Source organism: Limulus polyphemus, unplaced genomic scaffold (genome assembly GCF_000517525.1).
Source record: "Limulus polyphemus unplaced genomic scaffold, Limulus_polyphemus-2.1.2 Scaffold2992, whole genome shotgun sequence".
Classification (NCBI taxonomy): domain Eukaryota; kingdom Metazoa; phylum Arthropoda; class Merostomata; order Xiphosura; family Limulidae; genus Limulus; species Limulus polyphemus.
The window spans coordinates 8,126-23,549 of record NW_013668602.1 but is presented as its reverse complement, the minus strand read 5'-3'; the positions used below and the strand labels follow the sequence as shown (position 1 = coordinate 23,549).

The window sequence follows — 15,424 nt, the reverse complement described above, 5'->3', positions numbered from 1 at the left end:
TAATCGGCGTGAGATCAGCGAGAACTACAGGGCTAGCAAAGCTCACTGTTAAGTGAATTACACGTACATCAACTAGAAATTAACTCGATCATCGCGCACTCTCGATAAGACATCAAGGAAGTTCTAGACCTGAAAGAAGACTTTTTATTGTTCGTAAGTTTGTAAAACTTTTGTATATAAATCATTGTTTGTAATAACTGTTATTGTAAATTGTATTGTTGTTTATATATTAAAACATATTTCTATTTAAAAAAGAAAACTGTGTGTATCAATCTTGTTGGCAAATATCATCAATTGGATATATATCGGCATTTATTTCACCGCTGAATTTAAACTATCATTTAGCTCGCTCTCAGACCATTCAAAACTGTAATACGTAACATAGTAAATACCAAGTAACACGTTAGAAACGTGCTCATTCACAAATCAGTTCAAAGGACCGCTTAGACACACATTGCCGTTTCTACTTATTTTTGAGAAACAAAATTGATAGAAAACTTGATAAACAATATGGAACATCAGATAACACGAATAAGCCAATTCTATTCTTGATCTTTATACGGAAGGGTTTCTGTTTAAAGAGGGGCAGTGTTGCGTCAGCGAGGTCACGTGACTAGTGCCACGCCACCTCTCGAACCTTCGGGAATATTCGGGAGATTACTAGATATAGGGTAGTCTGGTATATATATAAGAGGGTGACAACGTGACGGAACAATGTGTGTGTAGACAGTGTGTAATTGATCTGCAGTCAGAGAGTATTATTGAAGTTGAGCATGTTCGTTGTTATAGCGTCTGTTTTAGCGCGATTGTTGAAATTAAGTGTATCGTAAAGTTATATTCGGAAATAAACCAGTTTTATTAAGTAAGGACTTGTGTCGCTAAAGTTTCGTCGGAACGAATTTACGGAAAATCAATTAACAAACGGAGACGTAACAACACTAAGGAAGGAGCAGTATTGCCACAGCAGAAGTCATGCGACGCTGGAAGCATGTATGCTGGAATTTCTTGAAGGATCATGAATTATCGAGGAACCCCGTGAATGTCCGAGTGTTTGCCAGGCGCCCTCTTTTTTAGTATATAAGCCCTGCAAATATAGCCAGCGATAGAGAGATATGCAGATAGATTGAATTAACAGATAATTGAGTCAAACGAACAGTAAGGCACCGTAAGTAAAGTGTGTGAATCACTGTGATTTACAGGGTGTGTTATAAAGGTTGTTAAGTTTAAAGTGACTGTGGACATTCTGTGTACTAAAAAGTTGTATCAAGAAAGAATAAACGAGTTTTAATTAAGAAAGCACTTGTATCGCTGAAGTTCCTCGGAAAGAATTTATACCAGAAATTAACAAACGAGCAGATACTTAACATTATGATTAAATTATAGTATTTTGGCATTTGTGTATAAAGTTAAAATCATAAATAATTTTCAACGTTAAACTGGTACACAATTAAAAACATTTTATTTAGGCCTATGATTAAATGTTTTTCTTTTATTGCCCTTTGAATTGTGTCTAACTACTATTTGTGCCATTATAAGTTGTAAATCACTTGGGGAACATAAAGCTCACGTTACGCTAACGAATTACATTACCCACGAGCTGTTCGCGTGCATGCCTCATGAAGTATTTTTACTATATTATTAATTCTTTTACCAAATCTAATCTTAATAAACCTAAAGAAATTCACATTTTTACACTTTATTTGCTTTTATAATAATATATATAAAGAATAAACAGGAAAAGCAATGAATAAAGAACTTACATGTTTGTTATTTTTGTTTTTGCCATCAACTGTCGATGACACCTAACTCTTCTTTTTTATACTAATGGTAGTAATGCACTAAATAATTTTTATTTAATCAAATAATGTACCAAATAACATATAATAATAACATTCAAAATGCAGACCATTTCCTTTAACCACCACAGTTTTTCTGGCTTTCTAACTATTCGACAAGAGCCGTTACACATTCATCCAAGCTAGTTATAAAAATTATGGTTTGTCTGAGCAATGACGATTTTATAGTGAGGATTTTACATTGAATTTCGTACTTATTGGAGGGGTGGTTAATAAAATAGAGAAAATGGGATGCCTTCAGAAAATTTATATCCTTTCTCACACTATGGGAAATTCAGAAATTTGTAAAATATTGCCTTATAAAATTAAGTTTGTTTCTTTGTTTTTGAATTTCGCGCAAAGCTACATGAAGGCTATCTGAGATAGCCGTCACTAATTTAACAGCGTAAGACTAGAGGGAAGGCAGCTAGTCATTACCACCCACCGCAAACTCTTGGGCTACACTTTTACCAAAGAATAATAAGATTGACCGTCACATTATAACGTTCCCACGGCTGAAAGGGCGAGCATGTTTGGTGTGACGGGGATTCGAACCCGAGACACGCAGACTGCGAGTCGAGCGCCCTAATCACCTGGCCATGCCGGGAATAAAATTAAGAACTTAAAACTTATTTGCCATTAACATATGGATTATTAGCTACGATTTTGTGTTATACTAATTAGTATAACATAAAAAAAGTAGTTTAATAAAATGTTGAATGTAGCCACTAAAACCTCGTGACATGCGCAGTAAATGATGCCCGTTTAGATAGGGTTTTTATTCATACAAGGAAACGTATAATATTGAATTATTGTTTAATAGCGATATTTTTCTTTGGTGATGTGCAATGGCTTGAACTAATTAATTTTAATATTTTTATATTTGTGCAATAAAGGTAAAAGATTATAAGTATTTTCTTTAAAATTTCATTGGTCGGTGAGTGTGAGGGAAGCGAGAATTTCACAAAATTTAGCGCTGGCCCTTCTTTAGTTAAAAATTTTAGTACAAAATATGAAATTAGAGCACTATTGACGTAGAATAATTTTGAGGGGACAGCTTTTGTTGGTTAAGTTTCGCACAAAACCATTCCACAGCTATCTGCGTTAGCCGTCCATAATTTAGAAGTGGTAGAGTAGAGGAAAGGAGGCTAGTCAATACGACCCCCAGTGGCACAGTGGTATGTCTGCAGACTTACAACGCTAGAAACCGGGTTTCGATACCCGTGGTGGGCAGAGCACAAATAGCCCATTGTGTAGCTTTGTACTTAACTTCAAACAAACTAGTGAACACTACTCACTGCCATCTTTCAGGTCCTCTTTTATTAATGAAAAGTGGAATTGAGCATCACATAATAACGCACCATGTATGAAAGAACGAGCATTTTTCTGTGATGGGTTTCGAACCTGGACTCAGAAATTACGAGTGAATCGCCCTAACTACCAAACCGTGATAATATAAAAATGCAAAGTCGTGAATTTCAATTTAATCTTGTAAAGCAATAAAACATTCCAAGGGAATATTTCTTACCATTAACAGCAACAACATAGTAGCATCATCACCGAGTTTAAGTTTCACAATGTTTTATAAATAATTTAGAATTTAATTACTAGGAAATTTTTGAATGCAGCTGTAAATATATATATATTTAGATTTAAAAAGATAATATTAAACGAAAGGCTTATATCATGTTTTAGGCTTTATATTTCGAGTTTCTCCACAGAGTGGCACTAACATCGTCAAGCCATATAAATTTTCATCTACCGGTAGTTTTTTTTGTAAGTTTTTAAATTCAAAATGATTAGTAGTGATGTGATACTACCTATGCATAAGAAGGATTTGCTTCCGCCAAATCGTCGAGATCGAAGTCTTTTTATATTTATGGTAGTTGGAATTCCTTTCGCTGTTTTATGGGAAGGCTGCGTGGTTCTTCCTAATTACCACACCCACTTCTCCACAATTGTACTCATTCACTTTCTCGCTTCCTGCTTCATAGTATTTAATATCTTTGGTAACATGTATCTTCTTAAACGGGTTGATGCATCTGGCAAACAAAAATCTTTGCCAGCGATTCTGAAACAAGAATGGCGTTACTGTCATTTGTGCGAGTTAAATTCGCCTCCTAGGTCTTACCACTGTCCAATTTGTAACGAATGCATACTTAAGCGTGATCATCACTGCATGTTTGTTGGTTGTTGTGTTGGTTATCACAACCAGAGATACTACTTATTGACAATTTTATATATTTGGATTGGTAGGTACAACTTAGCAGAAGTAAACTATCATCACCCAAAGTATTTCATTGACATATTTTTATTATATTTTTGAGCATTTCATTACTGTATAATACTGATAATTTTTTAACGGGTGAGTACTATAAATAATAATTATTTTTTGTTGTATTTTAATCTGTTAAATATTAACTTACTGAGAATTTACTCGTTATTGTATAATAATGTGTGCTGTAATAACTGAAAATGAAATAGTTATTCATTTATGGTTAAGTAAATATGTGTTTAAAAATTCACAGTGATAACTGAATAAAACCAAAAGATGCATTTAAATGTGTAGGCTGAAAAAGCCCTTCTATAGTTTACATATTTCTCAGTATCTTGTAGAATATTAATAAGCATTTCTGATCACATGTAAGTTGATAATATAGATTATAACTAAACAGTATCTTGTAAACTAATTAATGAAGCTAATTCTGTATAACAAGTTGACTAGAAGTACTTAGTCATATCACAGTACGTATAAGAAAAGTAATGATTAGAATGGAATTGAATTGTCCGTTGGGTCTCTAATGACTTTTTTGAATTCTTGCAGTGGATTAAATACATGCAATGCAGGGTGTTCATTCATACATTTATTCCTTGACATAGATGGTTTGCAACTGTTTGGAGTTTTTTGTTTATCTTTGAACAGTGCAAGCTATGCAGTAAGCCACATACAAACTGTAATCAGGAACAATAGAGCTGAACACTATAGTCAGATGGCTGTTATCATTTATGAAGGAGAGGATAATTGATAAAATGGTCCCTCTCTGGGCACTGCAAAAGAAGAACAAGTTTAGGTTTTTCAAAGATGCAGGTTGTTTTCAAAACAAACATTAAATGTCAGTTGATTTGTATAATGCAAGAAAGACAACTGCTGGGTTGCTAGTTATTTCAAAACGCAAAGCAGACGAAGATATGAAAGAAACCATTGGGAAATATGAATTTCATGTGGCTCCTCCATCTAACTTCCATTAGGATTGCACGATGGTTATGCTTTCAGGAAAAGTACAAGTTTTGTCATCAATAATAGAGCTGATATTGCCAGATAGTATATTAACTGCTTTTGATAAGGATAAGTCTGGATCTGTTTTGATTATTGATACCATACATGTGCATAGTGAATTGCGAAGACATCAGGATTTGTGCATGCATTGTATTCCTCACAGATGTTTGTTAAAACAGTAATGTGAATCAGCTTTGCACATCATGAGGCTAAAATTCTCTTTGATCAGTATGTTGAAAGATATGTTAAAGAAGCAGTTTGCAAGATGAAAACATAAAAAAACTGAAGCTGTTCATTTCTGTGTGAATGACAACATCCATGCAAAATCAGTGAAAACATTTTTTTCTCGGATTAAAACAAAGTTAGAACTGACTAGGCACCTCAGTGAGAAAATACTAGACTAGGGAGTGGCAACTTGAGGCTCCATAGCTCTCACTGTCCAATTATTGAAATAGGGGTTACATGCATTATGGCTCTTAGTCAGTATCTTACATTTTTACCAAATTAAAAAAAATGGCTCTTGTTATTTGGGTTTCTGACCCTTATATTAGATCATTACAAAGGAAGTACAACTCTGGTTTTCTTTGCCTGCAATACCTATATCAAGATTAACTGTCAGTGGTTTCATATTGTGAGCATGCCAGAAATGCTAGATGGTAAACATTATCTAGAAGATGGTGAACAGCTTGTTATCCTTCATGCATTCAATGTTATGCCCGAAGATCTTGATACACTGCTTGATGTATTCTTTGTAGATACTGATGTATCTGGTTTACAATCAGGGTACTTTTTCACAATTGCCTAATTTGATCACTTTTATCAGAAAGTCAGGTGAGAGATTGAAGATTAAGAACAGCTATGGTAAACTTGGAGAAGAAAGCAGAGGCTCTTATAGGCTAGTATGCATTCAAAAGCACTGATAATACAGGGTCATTTTCTTTCTTGATGATGATGCTATCTTGGATGTATTTGCAGATTTTGGAGTTTGATTCAACTTTAAGAACTTTATTTTCAGACAAATGGAAAGGTATATGGGCTTGCTTTACAAGACAAACAATGTAGATGTTGACTGTTTGAAAGAATTATGCAAGATTATGGTTTCTAAAGGTAAAGAAGGATAGCAGTTATTGCCAATGATAGGTACACTTGTTCCTCATATATAGAGGGTGCATTACATGGCATAAGTTTGTAAAGCTTCTACAACAACTTTCACTCCTACCAATAACTGATTTTTATTGACATCTAGTAACCCATCTTATTCTTGTGTGCAATATTGATTCTCCCACTCCAGAGGAATGCTGGAGTTATGAAAGTGTAAGACAAAATGCAAAAAGAGAATGTGGCTGTTGCACAAATGGTCTAGTTTGTACAGATCTATGTGGTTGTGAGGATGGTAGCCAGAACAGTTGTGAAGATGAAATAATGGAGCTTAATGAAATGAACTGAAGTATTTATATGTCTTGATAGTTGAAATACAAGATGTAGTCTTTTGAACTGAAAACTTTGAACTTTTATACTAAATAGTCCCAAATTTTTCAAACCTTTGGGGCTAAAATATCTGAGGTACCCCACTTGTGACATTTATCCTGTTTGACTGAACAACTTTTATAACAATCCTCTGCTTTCTTCCATCCAGCCACTCTTCTATCCAAATAGTTAACTTATTCTTCAAACCTGTAGAGATAATTTGTTTTATAAGCATTTTATGTGGCACCTTGTCAAATGCTTTCTGAAAATCCAGATATACCAAATTGCACATCTTCACAGCTATCTTCCTTAAATTTATATACCATGCCAAAGTTCCCATATTAAACCCACTCACTGCATCAATCGTATCTAACAGACTGTGAACACTTAACTCCTACACAAGTCTTAACCATTGTATTTTTAGTCTGGGAATGTATACTCAACACTATATACCAGTAACCTGTTAACAACATTGTTATGTCAAATGTTTGAGACTCAAATACATTACAATGTTTTATTGCTACCTTATCTTCACTCTAAATTAATTAAGTTTATCTTTAATTATATGGAAGTGACAAATAACTAGTCTTTAGTTGATACTTGTGTAATAATACAATGTATTTAGCCTGATTTATAACCTACCTGTAAGCTGAATTTAAACTAATGGATCTAAAGTCAAGTAACCAAGTTTATCCTTAAACTATGAAGAGACAATTAACTAGTGTTTAGATTGCATTTGTTTAACAAAACAATGTATTTAACCTGTTTTGAGTTACCAATAAGTTGAATTATAGCTAAGCTTAAAGTATCATTACACACCGTAAGTCCAAACTATCGACGTAGTACAGTGTACACCATTAAGCTCTAATTTAAAGCTTTAACCCTACTAATTTTATTTATGAATCTTCTTAAATTTAGTTATTCTTTTGCTTTTTAACCCAAATACAACAAATGGTAATATTCAAAAATCTGCAAGTGGTTAGATTTCTAATGTTTTCTCTCTCTTGTAGCACCCTCTGATAAGAAATCATGATGGAAATATTTTGATTACTTGGATAGTTAGAAGAGTCAAAAACAGTGATAATCAGAAGCACTTATTGTGATTAGTTGGTTATTTTTGTGACACTAATTAATATAATTGATGTTCGTAGGTAATCGATTATATTAGAGTAACCACCCAGCTTTATTCATCACTATCTTATTTCATGCTAGTTCTTGTCTATTAATTCCCTCTTTTGGAACTTAGTATTCTTACTTTGCTTGCTGTAAGTCAGTAGAGATGTTCTGATTTTTCTTTGGAACTTAACTTCAGCTTGTGATTTTTCCTGTTGTGGAATGACTTAGTTTAATAAAAAAAATCATCATAAGTTTTATATCCAGAACATTACAATAGATTGTTTATGCTTATCACTTTCTTAAGATTTTGTATATATATCTTTGTTTCAATGTGATGTAATTTTTTCTATACTGGAAACTTAGGTATTCCACAAAGTGTTTGAAGTCTGTTAAATAGTGGTCCATTATCAGTTTTTATTACTTGTATTCTGAAGAGCTCTAACATATGATTCAGACTTCATGTAACAGTTCTTGCTGACATAGATGTTACAGTTTTAATGATAGAATACAAAATTTTCATCAGCCATTACAAGCAAGTATTGTCATAAAAGTCAACACTAAGCCCCTTCTATGATTCTCTGGGTTAGATGTTAGATGTATGACAAAAAAAAAATTTGAAATTTGATCATCCACAATTTATGCTAGATTGGGAAATTACATGTGATAATGTGACATAGCTGTATTATATGCTGTATAAGAGTGTGCACCTTTAAGAATAAAGTAATATTATTTTAATATAGTTAATTCTTCTTGTACTTTTAAGTATGACTAGTTTTGACAATTCATTGTGTTTGGTATGGCCTGTTGATATGGTAGCTGTGATGACAGATTGCGGTGTATCATCTTTTATTGTTTTTTTTTTCTCCATATTATGTGCTAATATGTCATCACCGATATTTATGGTGCTAGGAATATCATCTAAGACTTCACGTATTGAGTTTTGAAAAACTTTTGCTGCTGTTGATTTCCCAAAGTTTACTTTCATATACCTAGTGAGGTCTGTGTGAGTATAGAATGTGGTTTTAGTTCTAGCTGGTGAAGTCCTGCTTTCAGGTGTAACTGAGAAAAAGAAACTTGAGCTTCATTCAAATCAATCACCATTGGAATTATAAGTCACTCAATTTCAATGGTTTTTAGTTGGCAGTTTCATATCTAAACATCTTCTGATATAGATAAAAATGGGTGAATGATTTCTCTGGTCTTTGAGCCTCACTCTGTACTATAGACCAAACGATGGTAATCTAATGCTTTTCTGTCTTGTTGAATGTGGCTGGCCTGTACTGAGGATTTGAACAGCAGCACCATGCATAGTAGTTCATTTCACAGGTATGACACAATGTTCTGTTGCTCAGCAAGGCCCATTTTTATGGGAATATGATTTCCCACAGTGCATAAATGTTTCTTAGATGTTTTTTTTTGACAGAGTAAGTTGAGTACTTTTCTGAGACCTATCTGATTTTTGCTTCCATTCATAGAGCCCATTAATCAATTACATTCAGTTAATTGATGAATATAGTGTTCCTGAAACCATGATATATACAACAGATAATCTTAGTAGTTTTTTGTAACAAAGAAAGTGTGAACAAATTTAGTGGCAATAGGAATCTAATCCAAGAAATTCAAATCGTGAGCAAATCACTAAACCTGAAAAACTTGAAATGAAAAAAACTTAAGATTAAAATCGGCCAGAACACAGATAACCCATTATGTAACCCCGTGCTTAACAACAAATCTAATAACAATATTTTAATTACTTGGATAGTTGTGGTAATTGGATATTTTAATTTAATTAACCATTTAGTTTACTTGACAGTAATCATTATTATTACTGCTTTAGTTCTGTGTTGACTATTTATAGTTCTGATAATTGTAGCACCCTTCCAAAGAACATAATGGGTGGTGGGCTTCTTGGAAGGTTATATGTTTTGGCTGTGTTGAGGTGCAAATTTGAATAGTCTAACATTTCTGTTATCTATTAAAATCTTGAAATTTACACTGTTTGTTCCTTCTGTATATAACCCTGTATGAAACTGCTTTATTCTTTTGCCTAAGTGTTGGTGAGCTTATCAAAAATTGTTGGCTTCAAATTCTGCTTTTTTAGTATTAAATTGTCTGTTAAGCTGTACTGTATTTGTAGCACACCTGTCATCACCTTCTGTGTTTAGTAATGTTTCAAAGATGGAGTAGGTCACTGCTTAAAAACACAAAAGAATCAGTTATATGCTTCTGAGATTCACAGAGCTTACAAGTACATAAAACATGAGTATGTTTAGAAGTGATGGCTTGCTTGTAGTAATACATATTTAATAGCAAACACATGAATTTTTAACGAAAGTATAAAAAGTAATAACATGTTAGCCACCCATCCAAAACTCACTCAAAAATTACCTATAATAGAACACTACATGATAAACTTGTGCTTCATGTATGATGTATGTACTGGTAACATCCCATTGGCAATAGAGTAAATTGGAATAAAGCTAAAAAATACAATTATCAGGTTGTTAAATATAAAATAAGGTTTAGATAAAAATAATAATTTTGGCACAGTTTTAGAAAAAAAGGATTTTTGTATTTGTACTGTTCACAATGCAATAGACTTTTAAAACATTCACACATCAATATTTTTTACGTACATGCACATATACACTACAAGTATATCACATAAAAAAACTAGCTTGTTCTCATCAAAATATAATACTGCTTTAAAGTTTTTCACTTGCAATAAAATGGCATACCAAGTTTACAGAAAAATATAAAACACTTATTTTGGTATATGATTACATTAGAATAGACAAAATACAAATAACCCTGAAATTGACTACTGAAACATTGTTTTAGAAAAAAAATAATTTCAAAATGGGTGTAGACCTACTTGAATCCTATGAGCCAAAGCCCAAAGATTTTTTTCACATAAACAGCATTATTAAGTGAAGTTTTTATGTACATATATATATATATATATCTGTGTGTGTGTGTGTGTGTGTGTGTGTGTTTATTTACACACACAAGAAGGGTATGTGTTCTGTACAGACAAATCTTTTGAATAATGCTGCTCTTGTACTGTGTAGTTGGACATGAATGAAACCTACTAAGTAAAATGTTTTTTTCTTGTGTTTATATTTAAAGTAAAAAAATGTAAAACATAGAATGACTATAAATGAAATATATTTGTACACAACATCTTTTATATAAATGTCTTTCTGGATCATTGCCATCTTTGCTTAAGACCTTGATTTTTTCTCAATTTCACTCTTTATAAAGTGGTTATAAAATAGTGAATTTTTAAAATTATGGTATCAAGAAGTGTAAAGATCAACTGTTGTCATGTTTTTCTTGTGTGTGTAAATTGCATTTGTACATCATTTGAAACCTGTACTTATTTTCTTTCACCTGTTGTATTAGCTCTAGAGCATCAAAAATCAATGAACTATTAAGGCTAATTGCCACAGATTATGTAGCAGATAAACTCATGCTTCGACTACAAAGAGTATTTAAACTTATGCCTAATTGTCAATTTTTAGGCACATGTTGGAATTTGTATTGAGAAATAATGTGTTTTTTGTATGTTTGTTTATGTTACTGAAGTAATTGTCTTTAAAGTTAATGTTATAAACATTGTAGTTTTGTACTTGTATAGAACAATGAATTTTAAACATCATTCACTTTTGCACTCATATAAACGTAAAAGTACCACTGTACAATTAACCAATAGGAATATTGGGTTTCCGTGTGAGCTAGAATTCATGAACAAATGAACTGATTGATATTTTTCTTTTAATTACATGAATCTTAATTCTTCAGGTGGATGTCATTAATGTGGGGTTTATAATAAAATCTAAATGGACATTTTTGTAGTTATTCTTCTATTTCTGAAGCCTGTGTAGGTTTACTTGATGCAGAATTATAATACGTAATTATTAAATTAATTATTAATTATCAAAAACTTGTATTTTTTTAAACTAAACATTTAAACAACATAGATTTGGTATCACATTTCAAACAGTTTATTTATTACAGTCAAGAAAAGGTAAATTTTATTACATGTAATTTTATTATAAAAACATGTTTTTACTTTATTTGTAATAACTTTTAAAGCCTGATATAATTCATTTTCAGGAGCCATATATGGAGTTTCTTATCAGTGGGACTATTGTTTTCAGCACCTTGGTGGGTTAAGACCTGGGTCTGTTCTTATACTGATAGCACCACATTTTGCATGGGTTTTTGGTGCGGTCTCATCCTTTGGATTCCTGGTTGCTGTTCTTCACACTTTAGGAATAGTTGTCTTAGTTGTAACTAGTTATCTTCTTTTGATACAACTGCTGGTTATACTCTATGGACAGACACAGTATGAAAGGAAACACAATATAGAATCCTATAACCTTGGTTTTAAATGCAACCTATTGGATGTTCTTGGAACAAGATGGTACTTTGTCTGGCTTTTTCCTTGGATACCTTCAACCCAGAATGGTGATGGCCTACATTTCTTTAATGTCAGTGATTTGGAAAATGTGAAAAACATCTAACCTACTCATAATTTTCTGATTGAAGATTGTATGAACAATTGTTTATCAGGGGATTGCAAAACAGTATTTTGCTTTCATACTTTTTTTTTATAAAATTTATTGGGAAGGTACTGTAATGTTTAAATTAAAAGAAAAAGTAGTATATGTTATCCTAAAAGAAATATTGATTATTCCAATTTTCATATTCATTAAGCTGTTATTAAGCCTTCCTGTTTGATCATTGGACCCCAAAACAAATGCAGGGTAAAAAATATGTAAGAAATGTATTTCATGAATTAATAACAGAAAAATAAAATGTATATCAGTAATTAAGAACATTTCTTTAAAATTAGATCATACTTTCTAAGAAGTTTTTGACAACATTTTTTTTATTACAAATGCAGCTCCATGTATAAAAGCTCATTATTTGTTTATGGGCAATGTGTATGGCATAATATATGTACACAAATGTATAAACATACACTATTAAAAGCAATTGAGAGATATAATCCAAGTTTCTATATCCTGGCTATTACAAGACCCATTTGGTGGTATTAAGTAATATCAATGGTACCACTGAATTCATTTTTATGTAAACCAAGTGTCAGGTGGCCAGTCATATGATCTAACATTCATATTTTAGTTGCATATGAAAGTGAAGGAATAATGTTTCTCAGTCAGTTAATAGTGACAGCTGGAGAAAGAGTCTAGATTGACAATGAAGCGTATCATGAACTCAACAAAGACATTTGGACATTTCCATGATGTTGAGTACAATAGGTTGACTAAAAGTTGGTCAACCACAAGTCTTTGCAGAATGGCTACAAGTCTGACAAAGTATGGTTAGCAGGAGATGAATTTGTCTTTAGACCACAGATATGGTTGGTTGGAGACCTGAACAAGACAGACCATTGTCAACAATTCCACATGATGATTGGGCTTGAAGCAACCAGTGTGCTTCAGCGAATCAACTGTTCAAAACAGCAAGTGGATGATAAATCAGCAGGCATATGGTTAGAAACAGGTTTCATAATGGTTATCCTTTATGCCAGATGATTCATCTAACTTGTGTTCCAAGACAACCCATCTTCAACATTGTCAAGGCTATGGATTGGTCAACTGAGAAGTGGGCAAATGTTGTGGAGATGGTTCCTTTACTTTACCTTGGCACACATTTCGATTTAAACCATTCATCTTAAAGATTGAAAGGATTTCAGAGCTGAATGTAATCAGGGGTGTTCAGAAAATGTGTTTGGCTTTGCCCTGCTTGTGTTTTTTTTGGGAGGCTTAACTTGAAAAGACATGAAAAAAAGAAAAATTAAAGTAAACAGCGAAGATTTGATTTGGCAGCAAGCAAAAGGTGTTGAGAATACCAAGGAAGGTCAGAACAAAATCTAACATGAAAACAAAAAAGAGGCAATATGGGACTTATGGTCTTTCAGGGCAGTGGGGGGAATCTATAGATCCAATGCCTAGAATTAGATGTGGGAGGAAAGGGGAGAACCCAGAGAAAACCCACTTTCACTAGCTGATGCCAATAATTGCCAGTTAGTGCCCCATAAGGCTTTACAGATTTGAAGAAGGAAGGAAACAGTGGCTAAAGGGTTAATGTTTCACAAACTCATTCCTGGTATACAGATTTTTGAAACAATGTTTATGATAAATATTGACATGGGGTGAACTTTCATCATCACTGGACAGGGGTTGGCAGAAAAAGGAGAGCTGGATACTTGGCTTAACTGTAGTGTTGTCTGTTCTCGGTGAATAGAAAGATGGGAATGGGTGTAATTGTCGAAGGACACTGGTCGACGAGGGGGATGGTTATGGCCACACCGACCTTTATGTACAATAGCATAACACTTTGAGTGCCATAAAACTTAGAGATGTAGTCTTACAGCCATTAGCATTACCATATATAGGTGCATTCATTTAGAACTTTTGTCTAATGGATGGTAACATGCATACCCATCATGCTCAACTGTTTAGCAAGTTCCTAGAAATAAGGGAATTGAGCTAAGGGACTGGCCAGCACACTTATTGTGCTTGAGTATTATTAGGCATGTATGAGTTTCTCTAGAAAGACACTAGGTAACATGTGATTCACCTCCAAGCGGTGTTAATTAACTGAAAGCAATTCTGATGAAGAGTGAGCCATATTACTTTAGTAGCTATTTGATTCACTCAGTTTGAGCTTGCTACATCAATATATGCATTAGATTAGTATCTGATGTGAACCTATGCTTTTCTAACAATTTTTCTGATCATTTATTAGGATTTAAAGTCTTTAGTACCAAATGAGCATTTGAAACATGGACTCTTGTAATAGACACTTGCATATCATCCACATGATTGTCTGACAATTTGCATAAAAATAAACTCAGCAATGCTATTGACAATGGTTAATAGCAATAGTTGTGCCTTATAGCCAGAATATAAATAAAACTTATCATCCCTTGATTATTTTAGCAGTATTGTTTTTGACGAAGAAAACTTCAAATTTAAGTAGAAACAAATAAGCTTGTAACAAATTGTAAAGATACACTTTGGATTCTTGTTTGTTTTCTAGTCAGTTTAATAAGTGTGATGCTATGAAATACATGTATTCTAAATGTTGATGACATTTTTTTTTAAGCATGATTTTTGTAAATGTTGTAATTGGTTTCATAAGTTTTGCAATATTCCTTATTGTGATCCTTTGTGTATTGAGTTTTTCATATCTTGTATCTACACAGTGTGCAACTATATATAGTTTATGGTTTACCTTTAGTTATTTTAGCCATCATCTGCCTGTAGTCTTCACTCTCATAAAGTATCCAAGAATAAATGTATAGATATGACATTTAACTATTGTGTGAGTTAGGCAAAGTGACATTAAAAGCTCTATTTGGTGTTTTTCAAGAAAGTTTAATTCAAAATTTTCTCACTTTTCACTGATTATGTGTATGTAAAATATTGTTATTTTATATAGGAGATACCTTTCTAATTTAATTTTGATGAATGACAAATGTCAAAATAGCTATTAATCAGCACTCTTATTTGCAAAACCAGCTAAAAAAATGTATTATGCAAAATGACCTATCTATCAAAAACTAAGTATGTGTGTGTGTTTGAACTATAATGGTATTATTGTTATAAAACATGTATATGTATTAAAAGTGCTATTTTTGTGCAAAAATATTGCATGTATGTTTATTGAATATATGTGTGTATTAAACATTTAG

At 32.6% G+C, this 15,424-nt stretch overlaps 1 protein-coding gene across 1 annotated transcript; it reads left to right on the top strand.

Annotated features, from left to right (window-relative positions):
- The first annotated feature begins 3,561 nt into the window (after nt 1-3,561).
- On the top strand, nt 3,562-15,012 carry LOC106468394 (probable palmitoyltransferase ZDHHC24). The gene is made up of 2 exons (XM_013928817.2): nt 3,562-4,087; nt 11,815-15,012. Exons 1-2 carry the CDS (start codon nt 3,631-3,633, stop codon nt 12,222-12,224), a joined length of 867 nt encoding a protein of 288 aa, XP_013784271.1. The 5' UTR covers nt 3,562-3,630; the 3' UTR covers nt 12,225-15,012.
- The last annotated feature ends 412 nt before the right edge of the window (nt 15,013-15,424 follow it).

What these genes read in the sequence shown, in the direction of transcription:
- LOC106468394 (XM_013928817.2), top strand. Translation starts at nt 3,631, where the DNA reads ATGATTAGTAGTGATGTGATACTACCTATGCATAAGAAGGATTTGCTT. An exon ending in AATTTTATATATTTGGATTG is followed by an intron (nt 4,088 to 11,814) that starts GTAGGTACAACT and finishes ATTCATTTTCAG; the next exon opens with GAGCCATATATGGAGTTTCT.